Source organism: Ahaetulla prasina, chromosome 17 (genome assembly GCF_028640845.1).
Source record: "Ahaetulla prasina isolate Xishuangbanna chromosome 17, ASM2864084v1, whole genome shotgun sequence".
Taxonomy (NCBI): domain Eukaryota; kingdom Metazoa; phylum Chordata; class Lepidosauria; order Squamata; family Colubridae; genus Ahaetulla; species Ahaetulla prasina.
In genome coordinates this window covers 7,780,124-7,803,300 of record NC_080555.1, presented here as the reverse complement: position 1 = coordinate 7,803,300, position 23,177 = coordinate 7,780,124, and the positions used below count along the sequence as shown (strand labels likewise).

The 23,177-nt window shown below is 46.6% G+C and overlaps 1 protein-coding gene across 2 annotated transcripts in view; it reads left to right on the top strand.

Annotated features, from left to right (window-relative positions):
• Positions 1 to 19,541, top strand: part of SF3B2 (splicing factor 3b subunit 2) — a 34,909-nt gene extending 15,368 nt beyond the window's left edge. For both annotated transcript variants that reach the window (XM_058160582.1, XM_058160583.1), the window contains 12 exons: positions 1,223 to 1,357; positions 2,261 to 2,341; positions 4,486 to 4,713; positions 5,042 to 5,191; positions 5,293 to 5,382; positions 6,971 to 7,078; positions 8,507 to 8,614; positions 11,127 to 11,269; positions 13,736 to 13,837; positions 14,817 to 14,916; positions 17,389 to 17,574; positions 19,279 to 19,541. In XM_058160582.1, the coding sequence (XP_058016565.1) occupies positions 1,223 to 1,357; positions 2,261 to 2,341; positions 4,486 to 4,713; positions 5,042 to 5,191; positions 5,293 to 5,382; positions 6,971 to 7,078; positions 8,507 to 8,614; positions 11,127 to 11,269; positions 13,736 to 13,837; positions 14,817 to 14,916; positions 17,389 to 17,574; positions 19,279 to 19,350 (1,503 nt within the window). In that variant the 3' untranslated portion in view covers positions 19,351 to 19,541. The remainder of the gene's footprint in view (positions 1 to 1,222; positions 1,358 to 2,260; positions 2,342 to 4,485; positions 4,714 to 5,041; positions 5,192 to 5,292; positions 5,383 to 6,970; positions 7,079 to 8,506; positions 8,615 to 11,126; positions 11,270 to 13,735; positions 13,838 to 14,816; positions 14,917 to 17,388; positions 17,575 to 19,278) is intronic.
• Positions 19,542 to 23,177: the final 3,636 nt, after the last annotated feature.

Below are 23,177 nucleotides of genomic sequence, written 5' to 3'. Positions count from 1 at the left end.
GAAGAGAAGGACCAGGAGACAGGAGAGCATCTTCTAATATTTGAGGGCTGCCACAGAGAGGAGGAAGGGGTCAGCTATTTTCCAAAGCACCTTTGAAGGCCAGACAAGGAATTATGAATGGAAACTGACCAAGGAGAGATTGATTCATCCTGGAAATAAGGAGAAATTTTCTGATAGTGAGAACCATCAACCAATGGAACAGAAGTTGCCTTCAGAAGTTGTGGGAGCTTCATCACTAGATGAAGACTGGACTGCCATTTGTCGGAAATGGTGAAGGGTCTGCTTGGGCAGGGGGTTGGATTAGATGACCTACAAAGTCCCTTCCAAGTCTGTTAATCTGAATCTATCTAAGATGATCAAAGGTCTGGAGGCTAAAGATGATCTTTGATAGCATCTTCTAATATTTGAGGGGCTGCCCCAGAGAGGAGGAAGGGGGTCAGGCTATTTTCCAAAGCACCTTTGAAGGCCAGACAAGGAAGAATGGATGGAAACTGAACAAGGAAGAGATTCAACCTGGAAATAAGGAGGAATTTTCTGACAGTGAGAACTATCAACCCATGGAACAGAAGTTGCCTTTGGAAATTGTGGGAGCTTCATCCCTGGAAACTTTGAAGAAGAGACAAGACTGCCATCTGTCAGAAATGGTGTAGGGTCTGCTGCTTGGGCAGGAGCTGGGACTAGATGACCTACAAGGTCCCTTCCAACTCTGTTAATCTGTAATCTGTTTAAAGAGGAGGAAGTCCAGCCCTTATTTCAAGAATGTCTCCCCAGGACCCCTGGGACGTACAGGGGGTCCTTGACTTACGACCACCACAGAGCCCAAAATTTCTGTTGTTAAGTGAGACATTTGTTAAGAGACAGTTTCGCCCCATTTTTACGACCTTTCTTGCCACAGTTGTCAAGTGGATCACTCCATTTAAGTTAGTAACATGGTGTGTTAAGTGAGTTAACTGACTCAACTTGTCAGAAGGTTGCAAAATGGTCATAAATACGAACCCGCTGCCCAGTCTCTGAATTTTGATCACGTGACCGAGGTGTGTGTGTGTGTGCTGCGACGGTCGTAAGTGTGAAAAACGTCCCTACGTCCCTTTTTCCCCCCCCCGTGCCGTCGTAACTTTTGAACGGTCCCTCAGCGAACGCTTGTAAGTCGTGGGTCGCCTGTAACTTGTTCCCGCCTTCTGAGAATTCCCTTCCCCCGACTCTTCTCCTCCCTTCCTGACAGCTGACCGACGACGTTAAGAAGGACAAGGAGAAGGAACCGGAGAAAGCAGACAAGTTGGCGGCTTCCGCTCTGCCGAAGAAGAAGGGGTTTGAGGAAGAACGGAAGGACAGTGACGACAGCTCCGACGATGAGCAGGTGTGTGTGTGTGTGTGTGTGTGTGAGTTTGTGTGTGGCAGGCCGATGGGAAACACCTTGTTTTCCTTCTCTTCGTAGCCTTCTGTGTGATCCTGCAATGAAAGAAATGAAGTTTATTGGTTTCGGGTTGTTGTTAGAACATGTTGTGTCTCGTCCGATCTCACCACAGCCGGGGCCTTCTTATCTGCTTCCGAACACGGAGGAATGTCCTAGTATGCCTCCCGGCCCCAGCCCTGGCTCCATGCCCAGACAGGCTGAAGAGGAGGAAGTACCTCCAGCCCCCAGCTCTGGCTCCATGCCCAGGCAAACGGAGCAACTAGACCCCTCCCCCTCCTCCACAGCATGTGAGCCTGAGGGAGGTCAATTGCCAACAGCTGCAGACTGGAGTGACCCTCGCGTCAGAAGACTTGATAGGCGGAGGCAACAGAAGGAAGGGAGGGGCAGGCCTGGATAAGTGCTGAGTCATGGAGCCACACCCCATGGCCTATATAAAGGACCTGCTTTCTGGCATTCTCTGAGTCAGGCAAAGTCTAAACATATCTTGCTGAAGTCACTTTCTGGTCTCCTGCCTGCCCTGAGGACTTTGCTAGGACTTTGGCAGAGCTGCAGAGGCACGCCTGATTCGGATTTCCCTGACCCGGCTGTCAGCGGAGGAGTGGGACACGACAGAACAGAAGTGAAACCTCCAGCTGTAGGGGCAGTTCATCCCGCAGTTTTAAGATTCTTGGGGACAGGCGGCAAAAAAAAAAGGGACTTGTCTCAGCACTTCTTATATAAGCTTCCCCTGTAAGATTATAGGGGAAAATGGCTATGTAGCTAAGAAACCTACACTAATACGCGTAATACGACGGAGAATCATCATTGTTGAGGGAAATGACGGGTCTGTCTTCGCAAACATTTCAGGAAAAGAAGCCGGAAGTTCCCAAATTGTCCAAGAAGAAACTGAGGCGGATGAACCGTTTTACTGTGGCTGAGCTGAAGCAGGTATGGCTTCCATGTCTTTTATTTATTCGTCTACCAAATTTTTATGCTGCCTTTTTACTCTATAAGTAACTTGGTAAACATATTTAATACTCTTTCCTCCTCCTCCTCTTCCTCCTCCTCCCCTATGCAAGCCCCACTATTTGGGGGAAAAAGATGTGTTTTATACTCCGAAAAATACGGGAGATAGATGGATGGATGGATGGATAGATAGATAGATGATAGAGAAAGAGATGATAGATAGATAGATAGATAGATAGATAGATAGATAGATAGATAGATAGATAGACAGACAGACAGACAGACAGACAGACAGACAGACAGGATAAATAGATGATAGATAGATAGATAGATAGATAGATAGATAGATAGATAGATAGATAGATAGATAGATAGATAGATAGGATACATAGATATATACATAGATATATACATAGATTGATAGATTAGATAAACACAGATATAATAGAGGATAGACTGACAGACAGATAGATTAGATGGAAGGAATGAAGGAGGGAAGAAAGAAGGAAGAAAGAAAGAAAGAGAAAGAAAGAAAAAGAAAAAAAAAGAAAGAAAGGAAAAAGAAATATAAAAGAAAAGTCGGGATTCAGGAAGATTTCCAGATTCTGTTGGCTCACCTAATGCCAGGGGCTGGGCCCTGCACATGCACTGGAGCCCAGCCTATTTCTGCTGGACTGTACTCAGTTAAAACGTCACCAGTATCAATGCCTTCTTTGGTGGCCATTGAGGGCAGCTGCCTGACAGGGAATTGGAAGAAAAGGAAGGCTTCGTTGCTATTTGCTCAGAGGCGTCATAGGATTGGAAGGAACCCTTCCAAGTCCATTAAAATACCTTAATTATAAACGAACATAAAAGGGAAAGGGAACTATGCCCTGCTCAGGCAGGAAGACCCCATACCATTCTGGACCCATGGCTGTCCAGGCTAAACGGGCATTATTAAAATCACGTTCAAACTATAAAACTAAACAGATGGAAAATGTCAAACGAGGATTTGGACATCACCAGTGCTGTGCCACAGATCCCAGAGCAGAATGGAGGGGAAAGCTTTCTCTGTTGAACTTCTGCCACTTGGTTCAGCGTGTTTAATGACACTTGACCAAATAAAGTATTCAATTAGAGAGAGAGGGAAGAAAGGAAAGAAGGAAGGAAGGAAGGAAGAAAGGAAAAGGAAGGAAAGGAAGGAAGTGGTAGGAAGGAAGAAAGGAAAGAAGGAAGAAAAGAAAGAGGAAAGAAAGAAAAAGAAAGGAAGGAAGAAAGGAAAAAGAAATATAAAAGAAAAGTCGGGAGTCAGGAAGACTTCCAGTTCTGTTGGCTCACCTAATGCCAGGGGCTGGGCCCTGCACATGCACTGGAGCCCAGCCTATTTCTGCTGGACTGTACTCAGTTAAAACGTCACCAGTATCAATGCCTTCTTTGGTGGCCATTGGGGGCAGCTGCCTGACAGGGAATTGGAAGAAAAGGAAGGCTTCGTTGCTATTTGCTCAGAGGCGTCATAGGATTGGAAGGAACCCTTCCAAGTCCATTAAAATACCTTAATTATAAACGAACATAAAAGGGAAAGGGAACTATGCCCTGCTCAGGCAGGAAGACCCCATACCATTCTGGACCCATGGCTGTCCAGGCTAAACGGGCATTATTAAAATCACGTTCAAACTATAAAACTAAACAGATGGAAAATGTCGAACGAGGATTTGGACATCACCAGTGCTGTGCCACTGATCCCAGAGCAGAATGGAGGGGAAAGCTTTCCCTGTTGAACTTCTGCCACTTGGTTCAGCGTGTTTAATGACACTTGACCAAATAAAGTATTCAATGAGAGAGAGAGAGAGAGAGGGAAGGAAGGAAGGAAGGAAAGAAGGAAGGAAGAAAGGAAAAGGAAGGAAAGAAAGGAAGTGGTAGGAAGGAAGGAAAGAAGGAAGAAAAGAAAGAGGAAGGAAGGAAGGAAAGAAGGAAGAAAGAAAGGAAAAGGAAGGAAAGAAGAAAGAAAGAAAAAGAAAGGAAGGAAGGGAAGGAAGGAAGGAAAGGAAGAAAGAAAGGAAGGAAGATAAGTAGGTAGTTGAAAAACCCAGGAGAATGGACTTAATTTATTATTATTATTATTATTTTGGCTTTTTGATTCCCTGCAGCTGGTGGCCCGCCCTGACGTGGTGGAGATGCACGATGTGACGGCGCAGGATCCCAAGCTGCTAGTTCACTTGAAGGCCACCCGCAACTCGGTCCCTGTGCCCCGCCACTGGTGTTTCAAACGCAAATATCTCCAGGGGAAGAGAGGCATCGAGAAGCCGCCGTTTGAGCTGCCGGAATTCATTAAGCGCACCGGGATCCAAGAGATGAGGGAAGCCCTGCAGGAAAAGGTGCGGAAGGAAGCTTTGTTGTACACACACACACACACACACACACACACACACACACACACACACAACCCTGTTCCTTGACTGCAGTCTTCAACTTTCAAGGGAGGCTCAGAGGGTGGGAATTCAGACCGGTCAGGCTAAAATCATATTACCGTGTTTCCCTGAAAATAAGACCCATTCTTATATTTTTTTCAAACCCCGAAATAAGCGCTTGGCCTTATTTTCGGGGAGGTCTTATCATTTTGGGGCGCGTGGTCCTGATTCTTCCCGCCCGACTCTTTTCTGTTTCTTGACTTTCCCCTGGTTTCTTCCCTCCCCGTCCTTCCAGGAGGAACAAAAAACCATGAAATCCAAAATGCGGGAGAAAGTCCGGCCGAAGATGGGCAAAATCGACATCGATTACCAGAAACTGCACGACGCCTTCTTCAAGTGGCAGACGAAGCCAAAGCTGACCATTCATGGCGACTTGTACTACGAGGTAATGAAACCCTAACCCGACGGGAGGCAGCGAGGCTAGTGTGGCGGCTCCCTTGCTAAGTCCTTCCCCTTTCTTCTTCTTCCTCCTTTCCCCCCACCCAGGGCAAAGAGTTCGAGACACGCCTGAAGGAGAAAAAGCCGGGAGATCTTTCGGACGAGCTGCGCATCGCCCTAGGGATGCCCGTCGGGCCGGTAAGTCGTCGGGAGACTGCTAACACCTTCTGCTGACTGCCGACTGCCTGCAGTTTGGCAATTCGAATCTCGCCAGGCTCAAGGTTGACTCAGCCTTCCGTCCTTCCGAGGTTGGTAAAATGAGGATCCGGATTGTTGGGGGCAAATTGCTGACTCTGTAAACTGTTTAGAGAAGGCTGTAAAGCAGTATATAAGTCTAAAGGCTATTACTATTCCTTCCTTCCTTCCTTCCTCCTCCCTCTTTCCTTCCTGCACAGTGGTCAGAATGAAGTATTGCAGGCTAATTCTGCCCACTGCCAGCAGTTCGATCCTGACCTGCTCAAGGTTGACCTAGCCTTCCATCCTTCCGAGGTCGGTAAAATAAGGACCCAGATTGTTGAGGGCAAGAGGCTGACTATAAAGCACTTAGAGGGGGCTGTAAAACACTATGAAGTGGTATATGTCTATTGCTACTTCCTTCCTTCCTTCCCCCTCCCTCCTTCCTTCCCCCTCCCTCCTTCCTTCCTTCCTGTACAGTGGTCAGAATGCAGTATTGCAGGCTAATTCTGGCCACTGCCAGCAGTTCGATCCTGACCAGCTCAAAGTTGACTCAACCTTCCCTCCTTCCGTGGTCGGTAAAGTGAGGAGCCAGATTGTTGGGGGACAAGAGGCTGACTCTGTAAACCGCTTAGAGAGGGCAGTAAAGTACTGTGAAGCAGGATATAAGTCTAAGTGCTGTTGCTAACATCTACAAGAACAGTGGCGGCCTCCGAGCTGAGCCTTGGGAGACGGAGCGAGAGACAATCTCAGCAGACACTTCCTTTTTTTTTCTCAAAAGCCAACCTGCCAAAGGAGGGTTATTTTATCCAAATGGCTGTGGAGCTTTCTTGGAACTGCTGAAAGGACTGTGTCGTAGACAACAGATACGACAATGTTGTATCCTTCCCCCTCTGTTGAGAGAGGGCTGTTCAATTTGGACACGGATGGCCGCTTTGACCCCCCTTTCAAACCAGCGGTCCTCTCTGTCCAAAATGTGGACTTTGTTGTCTTCAAAAGAGCGGCCTTTGTTTTTTAAATGCAGATGGGCTGCCGAATCTTGTTTTGATGGGTTTGTTCTCCTATATTGTGCCATGTATTTGTGAAGTGGTAGTTTTGTTTCTCCACCAATTTCCTGTTCTACAACGCAGCTCCTTTCAGCAGTTCCAAGAATTTGGAAGTTCCAAATTGCTCCATACCAATTTGTACTACTCAGGTGACACCCCCCCCTCCGAGGACATAGCTAAACCTCCAAGTGGCCTCAACGACCCTCTAAAAGGAGGCAAATGACCAGCTGCCTGCAAGGAGTAAATAAATTCTTCCGTTCTCCACCATCCAGTCAGAGCTGAAGAAGCTTCTGGGATGAGAAGCGAAACGTCTTCAAAGAAAAAAACCAGAAAGTCCAGTTGCCTCTTAGGAAAAAAAAGTATCTTTGGGACAACCCCGACCTGGATGACTTGAGGATCTCCCTAGACATTTAGGATGGGATGATTGCACAGAAGTCAGGCGAGGAGGCGAATGCGAAGGCTTCCGTCATTAACAGTGTCTTCTTTTTTTTCTTGTTGTCTCCAAGAACGCCCACAAAGTTCCACCTCCATGGCTGATCGCCATGCAGCGCTACGGCCCGCCGCCTTCCTACCCCAACCTGAAAATCCCGGGTTTGAATTCTCCCATCCCAGAGGTGAGTCAGCTTTCTAACGTGTTTGCGAGTACTTCTTCCCGACGGTCGATGGTCCCATCACGCAGCACTGATGATGTTACCTAGCTGGGTAACAAAACATCTGCAAGAAAACAGCCAAGCTCAGCACTCCCTAGTTTCTACATTTATGGCTGAGTGGAAATCCATTATAGGCTTTTTGCGTAAAATGGGGAAAATTGAACTTTCGTTGTTTCCGTGCGGAGAAAAAAAGCTGGATATATATATATAGGTCTTTGGTTATTCGGGTTTTCTCCCGCGTAAAATTGGAAGTGTCTTGGCGACGTTTCGACGAAGTCTCATTCGTCATCTTCAGGCTTCAGCTTCGTGCTTCTAGGAGCAATGAAGAAGCACGACTGACACCCACTATGAAGATGTAGCACAACCACGAACACGAAGCCAAACAACAGCAATGCAGCTCACCAGCTCAAATCCCCCTGCAACTCAGACTAATCGGAGCACAACCAAGCCCTCACCCAGACAGGACACACCCTCAGCCAATCAGAGCACAAAAAAAAAACCCATCCAAACAGAGCACAGCCAGGCTCCCACCCAATCAGTTCAAACCCCCACTAGCAGTTAAAAAGGAAGAAACAGCTGCAATCACACATTGCTCCCAGAAGCACGAAGCTGAAGCCTGAAGAATGACGAATGAGACGTCGTCGAAACGTCGCCAAGACACTTCCAATTTTACGCGGGAGAAAACCCGAATAACCAAAGACCTACATATAAACACCCACGAAAACCTCAGAAAACAAATATATATATATATATATATATCCAGCTTTTTTTCTCCGCACGGAAACAACGAAAGTTCAATTTTCCCCATTTTAAATAAATTTAAATTAATTAATTAATTAATTAATTAAACTTCTATACCGCACCATCTCCCGCAGGACTCAGGGCGGTTCACAGCCATGTTTAAAATACAACAATATAATAAATAACAATATAAAAACAATTAAAACCCAATGGAATGGAAACAATTAAAACCAAATGGATAATGGAAAAGCGCAAGCTTCTTTTCTTTTCTATGCATAACTTTAGATTCGCTATTTATTGGAAGGTTTCCTCTTCGGATTTATTTTTATTACTTTCAGCCCATTTGACTTTTTTCCCTTCATTTTCTCTCTCTTTTACTTTTTATTGGTTTGTGTTAGTTTTTAGGCCCTTTGTAAGCTCCTTCAGTAACAACTGATAAAAGAAAAAAGAAAAAAAAACCCAAGCAAAGACAGTTAAACATTATCTGCTGTAACGTACAAGGACCTGTATTCGTTCGAATTGGGAAATTCTGCTGCAGCTCTTCCTCACTTCCTCAGTGTATCGTGCTTAAGGAGATGGTGCGAAACGCAGAATCGTGGCTTGTTTTAAGAACTGCCAAAGAACTGGCACTATTATTTCTTTTTCCTATAGGGGTGCTCGTTTGGATATCACGCCGGAGGCTGGGGTAAACCACCTGTGGACGAGACAGGGAAGCCACTCTATGGCGATGTCTTTGGGACCAATGCTGCTGAATTCCAGGTAAGTCTTTACAGCAGTATTTCCTCCCACCTTGGCAGTTGCAAGATGGATGAACTTCAACTCCCAGAATTCCACAGCCAGCTTGCTTTTAGACGAGTGGGCTTCAATTCCCAGAATTCCCCAGCCAGCCATGCTTTAAGATGGGTGGGCTTTAATTCCCAGAATTCCTCAGCCAGCCATGCTTTTAGATTGGTGGACTTCAGTTGCCAGAATTCCCCAGCCAGCCATGTTTGAAGATGAGTGGACTTCAATTCCCAGAATTCCCTAGCCAGCCATGTTTTAAGATGGGTGGACTTCAATTCCCAGAATTCCCCAGCCAGCCATGTTTTAAGATGGATGGGCTTCAATTCCCAGAATTCCTCAGCCAGCCATGTTTTAAGATGGATGGGCTTCAATTCCCAGAATTCCACAGCCAGCCATGCTTTAAGATGGGTGGGCTTCAATTCCCAAAATTCCCCAGCCAGCCATGTTTTAAGATGGGTGGGCTTCAATTCCCAAAATTCCCCAGCCAGCCATGTTTTAAGATGGGTGGGCTTCAATTCCCAGAATTTCCCAGCCAGCCATGTTTTAAGATGGGTGGGCTTCAATTCCCAGAATTTCCCAGCCAGCCATGTTTTAAAATGGGTGGGCTTCAATTCCCAGAATTCCCCAGCCAGCCATGCTTTTAGATGGGTGGGCTTCAACTCCCAGAATTCCCTAGCCAGCCATGTTTTAAGATGGGTGGGCTTCAATTCCCAGAATTCCCCAGCCAGCCATGTTTTAAGATGGTGGACTTCAATTCCAGAATTCCACAGCCAGCCATGTTTGAAGATGAGTGGACTTCAATTCCCAGAATTCTCAGCCAGCCATGTTTTAAGATGGATGGGCTTCAATTCCCAGAATTCCTCAGCCAGCCATGTTTTAAGATGGATGGGCTTCAATTCCCAGAATTCCACAGCCAGCCATGTTTTAAGATGGATGGGCTTCAATTCCCAGAATTCCTCAGCCAGCCATGTTTTAAGATGGATGGGCTTCAATTCCCAGAATTCCACAGCCAGCCATGTTTTAAGATGGATGGGCTTCAATTCCCAGAATTCCACAGCCAGCCATGCTTTAAGATGGGTGGGCTTCAATTCCCAAAATTCCCCAGCCAGCCATGTTTTAAGATGGGTGGGCTTCAACTCCCAGAATTCCCTAGCCAGCCATGTTTTAAGATGGGTGGGCTTCAATTCCCAGAATTTCCCAGCCAGCCATGTTTTAAAATGGGTGGGCTTCAATTCCCAGAATTCCCCAGCCAGCCATGCTTTTAGATGGGTGGGCTTCAACTCCCAGAATTCCCTAGCCAGCCATGTTTTAAGATGGGTGGGCTTCAATTCCCAGAATTCCCCAGCCAGCACGCTTTAAGAGAGGTGGATTTCAACTCCCAGAATTCCCCAGCCATCTTTCCCGTCACCTTGTTGGTAGTTCACAGAATATTACAAGCAAAGAATATATTTGTATCAGTTCTACTTTCAAGGCAAGTGGACTTCAACTACCTGGGGAATTCTGGGAGTTGAAGTCCACACATCTTGAAGTTGCCAAGGTTGGATACTCCTGTTTTACCAAAAAACAGGGTGGCGACAGAAGGACCAATATATCTCTGACAAAACGCGGCAGCAGATCAGGTGCTGTAGAGAATCTGCCCAGTTACCAAACATTTTTTAACCCAATTCCTTTTTTTCCTTCAATCAATTGAAGACTGAGAATCTTTGCTTTTCCATTGGAAGCAGCTCTTAAAGAGTTTCACAGTCACTGCTCAAGCCTTCTCCATTGTACTTTTTTTTTAATTATACAAATTGACAGCTGCCCAGCTTGTAGCTGTTAAGGGATTGGCAGCCATGCTTCAGTTTTTCCTTCCTTCCATCCTTCCTTCCTTCCTTCCTTCCTTCCTTCCTTTTCTCTCTTGCTCTCATCTTCCTCCCTCTTTCCTTCCCTCCTCTCTTTCTCTTCCCTTCTCCTCCTCCTCCCTCCCTCCCCCTTTCTCTTCCCTTCTTCTCCTCCCTCCCTCCTTTCCTTCCTTCCTTCCCTCTCTCGCTCTCATCTTCCTCCCTCCTTCCCTCCTCCTCTTTCTCCTCCTTCCCTCCACCTCTCTTTCTCTTCCTTCTCCTCCTCCTCCTCCCTCCCCTTTCTCTTCCCTTCTTCTCCTCCTCCTCCTTTCCTTCCTTCCTTCCCTCTCTCGGTCTCATCTTCCTCCCTCCTTCCCTCCTCCTCTTTCTCCTCCTTCCCTCCACCTCTCTTTCTCTTCCTTTCCTTCTTTCCCTCCCTCCCTCTTCCTCTTCCCTTCTGCTCCTCCCTCCCTCCCCCCTTTCCTTCCTTCCCTCTCTCGCTCTCATCTTCCTTCCTCCCTCCTTCGCTCCTCCTCTTTCTCCTCCCTCCCTCCCTCCTTCCCCTCTTTTTTCTCTTCCCTTCTGCTCCTCCCTCCCCCTCTCTTCCCTTCCTTGCTTCTCTCTCTCCCTCCCTCCCTCCTATCTTTCTTCTTCCCTCCCTTCCTTAGGCTAAGACCGAAGAAGAAGAGATAGACCGGACCCCTTGGGGGGAATTGGAGCCGTCTGACGAAGAATCCTCGGAGGAAGAAGAAGATGAGGATAGTGACGAAGAGAAGCCGGACGAGACGGGCTTCATCACCCCTGCCGATAGGTCAGACTCTACTTTTTTTTGGGGGGGGAGAGATTCCCAAATAGGGGAGATGTGATGATAAAAGCATCCAAATCTCCATGGAAAACTCAAAGGCAGGAAAGTGTTGGGGTGGAGAGGAGTAGGAGAGAGGGGAGGAAGGGGAGGAAGAAGAGAGGAGTGGGGGAAGGGAAGGGGAAGTTGGAAAGAGAAGGAGAGGAAAGAAAGAAGGAAGAGATGGAGGAAGGAAGAGAAGGGGAGGAGAAGAGGAAAGGTGGTGGTAAAATAAAGGAGGGTAAATGGTAAAAAGGGATGCGGTGGCTTAGTGGGTAAGATGCTGAGCTTATCAATCGAAAGGTCGGCAGTTCAGCGGTTCGAATCCCTAGTGCTGCTGTGTAATGGAGTGAGCTCCCGTGACTTGTCCCAGCTTCCGCCAACCTAGCAGTTCGAAAGCAGGTAAAAAATGCAAGTAGAAAAATAGGGACCACCTTCGGTGGGGAAGGGAACAGCGTTCCGTGCGCCTTTGGCATTGAGTCATGCCGGCCACATGACCACGGAGACGTCTTCAGACAGCGCTGGCTCTTCGGCTTTGAAACGGAGATGAGCACCGCCCCCTTGAGTCGGGAATGACCAGCACATATGTGCAAGGGGAACTTTTACCTTTAAATGGTAAAAGAGCAGCCCTAAACAACTAAAAATAAAAGTTAGAAGATAAGATGAATGGAAAATGATGGATAAAAGATAGTGCACTCAAATATGAGAAATAAAAAACAAAGAAAGTAAGCGTTGGGATTGGCCACTCATCTATGAGCTGGATAAGAACCGGCAGCCTCCCCCCTCTCGCTGAATCGCCTGTCAGTTGAGCTTCAGAATAACCGCATTGGAACAGACCCCGGAGGTCTTCTAGTCCAACCCCCTGCTCAAGGCAGGAGACCTCAAACTATCCTGGTTGTGCAGTCTAGTTTTGAAAGGCTCTAGGTTGAGCTTCAGAATTAGAGAATTACCTGTTCTGACCTAGGCTCCCTTAAAAACCAGGAAGCAGAGTCTTGGTCCCAGTCAAACCTCTTTTATTTACACGACTGTGAATTCCATTCATTCACAGTCAACAAGGCCTGTCCAAACAGTTTTTCAAAGGAATATTTATCACACATCTTATCTCGCTTGGCAAGCTGCCACGTAACTAGTTTGCAAACGCAGCATAAGGCAAAACTTGGCACAGAGTCTCTTAGACTCACGAACAGAATTTTCCACTCTTGAAACGACCGAACGAACGAATTGTTTCCTGCAAAAGCCCCCTCCCCGTTTGCTCCTCTTTTGTTTCCTATGGGAGGAGCCAATCACCTCCAAGGTGTGGCTTTACTCCCAAGTCGACCCTGCTTTCTGAGTTGTTCTTGTCTTCTAGCAGCTCTGCGCATGCACACACTGGGAACGGGCTCCAGCTGTTCCTCTGCCTCGCTGCTGTCTATCTCCCTCTCTGCCTCCGACGCAGAGCCCTCCTCCGAGCTTTCCCCAGCCCCCAGGACTGGCCCAAGTTCCTCCCCAACCTCCTCACTGTCTGACTCTGACTCTGTTGACAGCCCCGCTGGCCGGCGGCGGGCCACAACAATCCCAGTCAAATTGTTGTCCAGTCTACTCCCAGTGATGGGGCACCCACAACTCTAGGAGGGAAGCCCTTCCACTGGTGAATTGTTCTCACTGCCAGGCAGCTCCTGACTGGGCCTGTTGTGACCCACGTCCAAGTGGGTAGTAGGAAACTCAGTCAGTGAAAAAACAAACAAACTTTATTCTAACAGCTGAGAATTACTTCATTCTCAGCGTAGTTCAATTAAATTAAAGCAAATTCCTCCCAACACAAATTCCTCAGTTTTATCGCAAACCTTGGTCCAATTAGGCAAACTGCCAAAGGCCTTTCTTGGCAAACGTTTATTTTTGTTCACAGATACAAAAATAAATGCAATAAGATGAAGCTATCAACGTTGTTTTCCGGCAAAGCCCAAACGCTGTTGCTGGTCTGTTTTAAGTCTTATGGGAGGGCCCAATCATCTCCTGGCCTTACTCCCAAGTCGTCCTCTTTGCTTGAGCTGCTCTTGCCTTCTGGCATCTCTTCTCATGCATGCATTAGGAACAGGCTCCTCCTGTTCCTCTGCCTCACTACTGTCAGTCTTTGGAGGCTCCGGAGTCCGCACTTCACTTCCTGATGGCCCTGGCCTAACCTTAGCCTCATCGCTGTCCGACTCCGTTGCCAGCTCCGCAGGCTGCTGGCGGACCACAACAGGGCGTTCCTTTAATGACCTTTCACCCGTTACTCCTTGTCCTGTTTCCCATCAGCCTGTTGGGCAAATATGACTAGACCAGGCGACTGCGTTAGGATTCAGTGCATCGTATGATTCTCCCCACCCCAAATTAGTGACTTCCTTAACCTGGGGGAGTATCCTTTCGGTTAGCTCTTTCCTCCTGGTTCTGACTCAGTTTCTCCTCTTTCTCCTTTAGTGGCCTAATCACACCAGGGGGCTTCTCTTCGGTGCCCGCCGGCATGGAGACACCGGAGCTAATTGAGCTGCGTAAGAAGAAGATCGAGGAAGCCATGGACGGGTAAATTGGCTTTTTTTATTTCCGTTTTCCACTCTCTTCACATCCCCTCCCCCCTCTCGGGGACTAGCAGACCGTCTCTGGTGGGGAATAAGTTGGGTTTTGAGAGATCTAGAGGTTCACCTAATTGAGTCCTACACACATTTTGTTGGCCTTTCAGAGAGAGAACTTGGTAAAACAAGACAATTCCGAAAGACACAACTCTAGAGCGAAGAGCAGTGGGGAGGGTACAGGAAAACTGAAGGGCCATTTTTTCCTCTTAACACAATATGGTTGGTTGGTTGGTTGGTTGGTTCATTCATTCATTCATGTTTGGTTGGTTGGTTGATTCATTTATTTATTCATTCATTCATTGGTTGGTTGGTTCATTCATTCATTCATTCATGGTTGGTTAGTTTATTCATTCATTAATTCATTCATGGTTGGTTGGTTGGTTGGTTCATTCATTCATGGTTGGTTGGTTGGTTGGTTTATTCATTCATTTATTCATTCATGGTTGGTTGGTTGGTTCATTCATTCATGATTGGTTGGTTTATTCATTCATTCATTTATTCATGGTTGGTTGGTTGGTTCATTCATTCATGGTTGGTTGGTTGGTTTATTCATTCATTTATTCATTCATGGTTGGTTTATTCATTCATTTATTCATTCATGGTTGGTTGGTTGGTTCATTCATTCATGATTGGTTGGTTTATTCATTCATTCATGGTTGGTTGGTTGGTTGGTTGGTTTATTCATTCATGGTTGGTTGGTTGGTTTATTCATTCATTTATTCATTCATGTTTGGTTGGTTGGTTCATTCATTCATGATTGGTTGGTTTATTCATTCATTCATTTATTCATGGTTGGTTGGTTGGTTCATTCATTCATGGTTGGTTGGTTTATTCATTCATTCATTCATTCATTCATTCATGGTTGGTTTATTCATTCATTCATTCATTTTTTCCTGCTTTCTCCTACCTGCCTGTTCTGTGCCCAACAGAAGCGAGACGCCCCAACTATTCACAGTTCTGCCAGAGAAGCGGATGCCAACAGTTGGAGGTGCCATGATGGGATCCACACATATCTATGACATGGCCACGGTAAGGATTGGGTCGGTCTCTCTTTTGCTTAAGATGGGCCCTTTGCTTAAGATGGGCTCTTTTGCTTAACGATAGTCCTCGACTTACGACCCACAACGGAGCCCAGAATTTATGTTGCCGAGTGAGAAATCTGCTAAGTTGATTTTTCCTCATTTTACAACTTTTCGTGCCTCGTTTGTTAAGGGACTCACTGCCCTTGCTAAATTAGTAACGAAGTTGTTAATTGAATCTGGCTTCCTCATTGATTCTGCTTGTCAGAAGATAGCAAAAATACGATCACATGACCCCTGGGCGTTAATACGACCGTCATAACTATGAACCAGTTGTCAAGCGTCCGAATGTAATTCACATGACCCTGGGGATGCTGCAGCGGTCGTAAGTGTGAAAAAAACGGTCATAAGTCACTTTTTTTCAGTGCCGTTGTAACTTCAGACAGTCACTAAACAAACTGTTGCAAGTCAAGGAATACCCGCATACCGTTTTCTCCATGTCCTTGGAGCCCTTTGAAGGTCAGGTGGTTTAGTAAGGCATAGTAAGGGGCCTCTGGTGGCTCAGCAGACTAAGTCTGTCTGTTATTAACAGCAGCTGCTTGCAATTACTGCAAGTTCAAGTCCCACCAGGCCCAAGGTTGACTCAGCCTTCCATCCTTTATAAGGTAGGTAAAATGAGGACCCAGATTGTTGGGAGCAATTAAGTTTATTTATTTATTTATTTATTTAATCAAATTTTTATACCACCCTATCTCCTGAAGGACTCAGGGCGGTTTACAGCCCGATAAAAATACAAATATAATACAAGATAAAACACTAAATCAAAAAACTTATTTAAATAGGCCAAAATTTAAAATTACAATTAAAATGATAAAACCCCATTAAGATTAAATTTAAAATTAAAATTCTAGTCCAGTACAAAGTTGACTTTGTATATAATATACAAATGGATGAAGACTATTGCTTAACACAATAGCCACCCTGAGTCTTTGGAGAAGGGCGGGATATAAATTCAAATAATAATAATAAAAAAGTCACATTTCAACCTTACAAAGAATGCTGGGAATTGTAGTTCGGCAGAATGTGGTTGGAGATCTGGGCCTTGGGTTATGGCTGTGCAACGCAGTTAATCCTTGACTTAACGACACAGTTGGGGCCTGAATTTCCGCTACTAAGCAAATCAGTTAAATCAGTTGCACCTGATTTTATTACCATACTACAGAGAGTCCTCAACTTAGCAACTTCACTTAGTGACTGAACTTAACAACAACACTGAAAAAAGGGACACGACCAGTTTTCAGATTTTTTGAACCTTTGCAGCATCCATATGGTCACATGATTCACATTTGGATGCTTGACAGCTGACTCACATTTGTGAAGGTTGCAGCATCCCAAGATCATGTGATCATCTTTCGCGGCTTTCTGACAAGCAGGGTCAAAGGGGAAGCCAGGAGTCTCTACACAGTCGTGTTATTCATTGAACAACAACAGTGATTCACTGAACGGCTGTGGCAAGGAAAAGTCATAAAACGGGGCAAAACTTGCTTCACAAACGTCTTACGTATGTTTTGGGCTTCATTGTGGTCGTATGTTGAGGCCTTACCTGTATTTTGGCCATGGTTGTTAAGTGAATCACTCCGGTGGCTAACTGAACACTGCAGTTGTTAAGTGAATCTGGCTTCGTTGACTTTACTCATCAGAAGCCAGATGGGAAGATCACAGTCCAACTCCCAGAATCCCCCAACTAGCATGCTTTAAGATGGGTGGACTTCAGCTCCCAGAACCCCCCAGCCAGCATGCTTTAAGAGGGGTGGGCTTCAACTCCCAGAATCCCCCAACTAGCATGCTTTAAGATGGGTGGCCTTCAGCTCCCAGAATCCCCCAGCCAGCATGCTTTAAGAGGGGTGGGCTTCAACTCCCAGAATCCCCCAACTAGCATGCTTTAAGATGGGTGGACTTCAGCTCCCAGAATCCCCCAACTAGCATGCTTTAAGATGGGTGGACTTCAGCTCCCAGAATCCCCCAGCCAGCATGCTTTAAGATGGGTGGACTTCAGCTCCCAGAATCCCCCAGCCAGCATGCTTTAAGATGGGTGGACTTCAGCTCCCAGAATCCCCCAGCCAGCATGCTTTAAGATGGGTGGACTTCAGCTCCCAGAATTCTGGGAGTTGAAATCCACCCATCTTCAAACTTATCACATTTGAGAAACACTGCAGTGCTGTGAATCAAACACTTCTACTTCATTCCCCTGTAACTTGGCTTGTTAAGTCAACCAATTGCTTATGATTTTTGACATTGGTCACAAAAATTCGCCTCCTCCGGAGCGAAGCTGCCAGAGTGTTGTTGGCAGTGCCCGCCGGCTCGAGATCTGCCCTTAAACTGCCCAGCAGTCCATCGTAGCTTCAAGAGCTCTTCTTAGTGACCTTCTTCATCCCTAAACTGATGTCTCCCCCTTGCCCGGCTCCTTTCACTCTCCCCATAGGTCATGAGCCGCAAAGGGCCGGTCCCCGAAATCCAAGGGGTGGAAGTCGCCCTGGCACCCGAGGAGTTGGAGCTCGATCCCATGGCCATGACCCAGAAGTACGAGGAGCACGTCCGAGAGCAGCAGGCTCAAGTGGAGAAGGAGGATTTTAGCGACATGGTGGCCGAGCACGCGGCCAAACAGAAGGTGAGAGGCGGCGCCTTCCGTCCTGCCAAATCGGATTGACACCCTAAAAAATCAAACAAAAGAGGAAAAGACCAACAATTTTGTTACTGGGGCAAGAAGGAATGGGTGGAAACCAGTGGTGGGTTTCAAATTTTTTTACTATTGGTTCTGTGGGTGTGACTTGGTGGGCGTGGCATGGCTTGGTGGGTGTGGCAGGGGAAGGATACTGCAAAATCCCCATTACCTCCCCACTCCAGGGGAAGGATACTGCATAATCCCCATTCTCACCCCACTCCAGGAGAAGGATACTGCAAAATCCCCATTCCCTCCCCACTCCAGGGGAAGGATACTGCAAAATCCCCATTACCTCCCCACTCCAGGGGAAGGTTACTGCAAAATCCCCATTACCTCCCCACTCCAGGGGAAGGATACCGCAAAATCTCCATTCCCTCCCCACTCCAGGGGAAGGATACCGCAAAATCTCCATTCCCTCCCCACTCCAGGGGAAGGTTACTGCAAAATCCCCATTACCTCCCCACTCCAGGGGAAGGATACCGCAAAATCTCCATTCCCACCCCACTCCGGGGGAAGGATACTGCAAAATCCCCATTCCCTCCCCACTCCAGGGGAAGGATACCGCAAAATCTCCATTCTCACCCCACTCCAGGGGAAGGATATTGCAAAATCCCCATTCCCTCCCCACTCCAGGGGAAGGATATTGCAAAATCCCCATTCCTCCCACCCAGGGAAGGATACATAAAATCTCCATTCCCACCCCACTCCAGGGAAGGATACTGCAAAATCCCCATTCCTCCCACTCCAGGGAAGGATACTGCAAAATCCTTCCTCCCACTCCAGGGGAAGGATACCGCAAAATCTCCATTCCCACCCCACTCCAGGGGAAAGATACTGCAAAATCCCCATTCCCTCCCCACTCCAGGGGAAGAATACTGCAAAATCCCCATTCCCTCCCCACTCCAGGGGAAGGATACTGCAAAATCTCCATTCTCACCCCACTCCAGGGGAAGGATATTGCAAAATCTCCATTCCCTCCCCACTCCAGGGGAAGGATACTGCAAAATCCCCATTCCCTCCCCACTCCAGGGGAAGGATATTGCAAAATCTCCATTCCCTCCCCACTCCAGGGGAAGGATACTGCAAAATCCCCGTTCCCTCCCCACTCCAGGGGAAGGATACTGCAAAATCTAATCTAATCCTTCACACTCAGAAGGATACCCAGAGCCCGGAGAAAGCGCTACCGAGAAAACTTGCTTCCCATTGTCCAGTGTGGCTCCCCCTCCCCAGCCTATATTAACTAGAGGACCCCTTGCATTGTCAGGCTATCCTCTAGGCTCCCCCAGGTGAGACCATCGGCAGTCTGTTCTAAAAAAAAAAAAATCATACCCCAAAGTTGAGTGTAGCTGTTTTGCTGGTGAATGGCAACCCACATGGGGCCTGTTTAACAGGTGAGTCAAGTCAGTCTCTTCGGCTAAGAGGAGCCAATAGCAGCTCAGGGTCCCCCCCCGCACCCCCCAAAGGATGCTGGGAAAATCTGACACCGAAGCCTGGACCGGAGATGCTATGCTGGTCAAAGGAAGATTGGTGGACTAATTGAAGGGAACTGAGGATTCCCCAATCATGGACAACAGAAGGAAATCGGGGATCCCTGACTATTAAGCTGTCATAAACACACCCAACTTTTTGTATTTTATTTCTTCCTTTCAGCAAAAGAAACGGAAAGCACAGCCGCAGGACAGCCGAGCTGGAGCCAAGAAATACAAGGAATTCAAGTTCTAAAACGTCTTCCTCTCTTCCCCCCCCTTCTTCTTTTTTTTTTTTTTAAAAAAAACACCTTCTCCGTCTCCCCGCTGCCTACCCTAAAATCTTACCTAGGTTTTTTTGGTGGTTTTTTTTGTTTTGTTTTTTGCATCTTTGTGGTTGGAGCTCAGAAACGGATTGTTTTGTAAATAAAAGTCAGAGATTCTGGAGATCTTGTTCTTCCCTTTTCTGAGTGGGGGTGAAAAGGAAAAAACATTCTCTTTCTCAACCTGGGGAATTTTAAGATGAGTGGACTTCAACTCCCAGAATTTTCCAGCCAACAGGCTGGCTGGGGAATTCTGGAAGTCGAAGTCCATCTCTTAAAGCATGCTGGCTGGGGGATTCTGGGAGTTGAAGTCCATCTCTTAAAGCATGGCTAGGGAATTCTGGGAGTTGAAGTCCATTTCTTAAAGCATACTGGCTGGGGAATTCTGGGAGTCGAAGTCCATTTCTTAAAGCATACTGGCTGGGGAATTCTGGGAGTTGAAGTCCATTTCTTAAAGCATGCTGGCTGGGGAATTCTGGGAGTCGAAGTCCATTTCTTAAAGCATACTGGCTGGGGAATTCTGGGAGTTGAAGTCCATTTCTTAAAGCATACTGGCTGGGGAATTCTGGGAGTTGAAGTCCATCTCTTAAAGCATGGCTAGGGAATTCTGGGAGTTGAAGTCCATTTCTTAAAGCATGCTGGCTGGGGAATTCTGGGAGTTGAAGTCCATTTCTTAAAGCATGCTGGCTGGGGAATTCTGGGAGTCAAAGTCCAGCTATCTTAACAGTCAACCAAGTTGAGAAATACTACTCTTGAGTTAAGTGCAACTCCAGCACGATTCCACAGACAAATTCACGGAATTTTCTTCGCAAAAAAATACCAAAAAAATCATTTATCATCGGCTTCAGGGATTTTTATTTTATTTTATTTGAATTTATATCCCACCCTTCTCCGAAGACTCAGGGCGGCTTACATTGTGTTAAGCAATAGTCTTCATCCATTTGTATATTATATACAAAGTCAACTTTTTATTGCCCCCAACAATCTGGGTCCTCATTTTATCTACCTTATAAAGGATGGAAGGCTGAGTCAACCTTGGGCCTGGTGGGACTTGAACCTGCAGTAATTGCAAGCAGCTGTGTTAATAACAGACTGCATTAGTCTGCTGAGCCACCAGAGGCCCTATATTTTCTCTCATATTCCCAGTTTTAACCCCTAGGCTTGTTTTCCTGGACCGCCACTTGCTTTTCCCCGCCCTCAACCTCTGCTTCTGTTTTTCCAGATCAGCTTGAACCGGCTGTTGGACATTTCTTTTGGGGAGCGGGGTGGGGGGATCCCATTTCCTTACTCACCCTTCTTGCAGCTGTCCTGGGGAATGCCGCAGAAAGAAAGGCCATCTGTTGGGATTAAATACAGGCTAGCTGATATGTGCGGCGCTCCCCCCTACCCCACTCTGTAGTAGCCTCAAATGATCGAGGAGGGAGATGCAAGCAGAAAATTGTCCTTTTTCCCGTTCGCTAGAAAGCCAGCCAGTATAGTGGACTGGCTTAAGATGCTGGAGTATACACTTGAGATCACAAATTTTCCTAATTACAGATAGTCCTCGATTTACGACCATATTGGAGCCTCTCGTCATTAATTGAGACACTTGTCAGGTGAGTTTTGCCCCATTTTACGACCTTCCTTGCCATGGCGGTTAAGCGAACCGCCGCAGTTCCTAAGTTAGTAAACCCTTCTTTGATTTTGCTCGCCAAAGGGGATCACGTGACCTCGGGCAGCAGCAACTGTCGTATGTATGAACCAGTCGCCAAGCGTATGGATTTCTGATCCCGTGATCACGGGGATGCTACAAAGCTCGTAACTGAAAAACGGTCAAAAGTCAACATTTTTTTTTTAGTGCCGTCGTAACTTTGAATGGTCACTAACTGAACTGACGTAAGTCGAGGACTGTTGTAAAAGGTAAAGTTTTCCCTGTTGAGTCCATCTAAGCCGGATTCGCTTCATTTAACGACTGCAGGGATTTGCAAAGCCTCCCCAAACGGGGCAAAGCTCACTTAAAAACTGCCTCACTTAGCGATTAAAATCCCGGTGCCGACTGCTGTCATAAATCGAGGAAACATAATTTGGCTGCCTTAAATGTCTATGGAGATTCTCCGTCATCCCAGGTCACGATTGTCCCAAAAGTGCTTTTTTGTTTTCAAGAGGCAACAGGACTTTCTGGGTTTTTTTCTTCGAAAACGTTTCGCTTCTCATCCCAGAAGCTTCTTCAGCTCTGACTTGGATGGTGGGGAAGGGAAGGATTGATGCTCCTTGCAGACAGATGGTCATTTGAATCCCTTTAGAGGGTCATTGAGGCCACTTGGTGGTTTGTCTGTGTCCTCAGGGTCACCTGAGTGGTGCAAATGACCTGCGGAGCCTTCTTGGAACTGCTGAAACTACTCAGGTGACCCTGAAGACACAGATAAAATTCCAAGTGGCCTCAACGACCCTCGAAAAGGATGCAAATGACCAGCTGTCTGCAAGGAGTACCAATCCTTCCCTTCCTTGCCATCCAGTCAGAGCTGAAGAAGCTTCTTGGATGAGAAGCGAAACGTCTTCAGAAGAAAACAAAGTCCAGTTGAAAAAAAACACTTGGCGTTGCCTTAACTGGGTTTTGTGCTGGAGGCCCCCCACCCCCAATGACAACTACCACACCCCTTCTCTCTTTCCGCTCCCTTGCCTGAGACACACACACACACACAAACAGATGGCTTTCAGTCCAACACACAGCCTCTCCCAAGCTGGTCTTCCACCAAGTCCCTGGCTAATTTCTCCCGAGATCCTTTTTTTTAAAAAAAAAAAATCCAAACAATGGCTTGCTTTGTGCTTCCCAGCGTCTCAAAATTCTGGAAAAAAAACCGGGGCGGGCGGAGGTCGCAGGACGGGAAGGATAAAATAAAGGGAGGGGGAAGTAGGGGGGGTGGGCAGAGGATTAAAAGCACAAAGAAAGAGTGTCTTCGGTTCCAGCCGGGTGCTGGCAAGCAAAGCCATGGGACTTTTAAAAGATGTGGGGCAGCTGGCGAAAAATGCCAGTTTTCTCTCGAGAAAGATTTTTCCCAGATGGGGACAAGGATGTGGGGGGGGGAGAAAGGACACCCCCCCAAGATCCCTCTAGGGCAGGGTTTCTCCCTGCAGCCCTGGGAAACCCCTACTTGAAGACCCTCTCTAAGGTCTGCGCAGGTAACCCTCAAATTAGAATAGAATAGAATAGAATTTTATTGGCCAAGTGTGATTGGACACACAAGGAATTTGTCTTGGTGCATATGCTCTCAGTGTACATAAAAGAAAAGATACGTTCATCAAGGTACAACATTTACAACACAATTGATGATCAATATATCAATATAAATCATAAGGATTGCCAGCAACAAGTTATAGTCATACAGTCATAAGTGGAAAGAGATTGGTGATGGGAACGATGAGAAGATTAATAGTAGTGCAGATTCAGTAAATAGTCTGACAGTGTTGAGGGAATTATTTGTTTAGCAGAGTGATGGCCTTCGGGAAAAAACTCTTCTTGTGTCTAGTTGTTCTGGTGTGCAGTGCTCTATAGCGTCGTTTTGAGGGTAGGAGTTGAAACAGTTTATGTCCAGGATGCGAGGGATCTGCAAATATTTTCACGGCCCTCTTCTTGATTCGTGCAGTATACAGGTCCTCAATGGAAGGCAAGTTGGTAGCAATTATTTTTTCTGCAGTTACAATAGTTAAACAACTGCATGAAGTTAGCATGGCACTTAAAATCAAAGTGACCTAGACAGTTTTTTACACCGACAACCGTTGC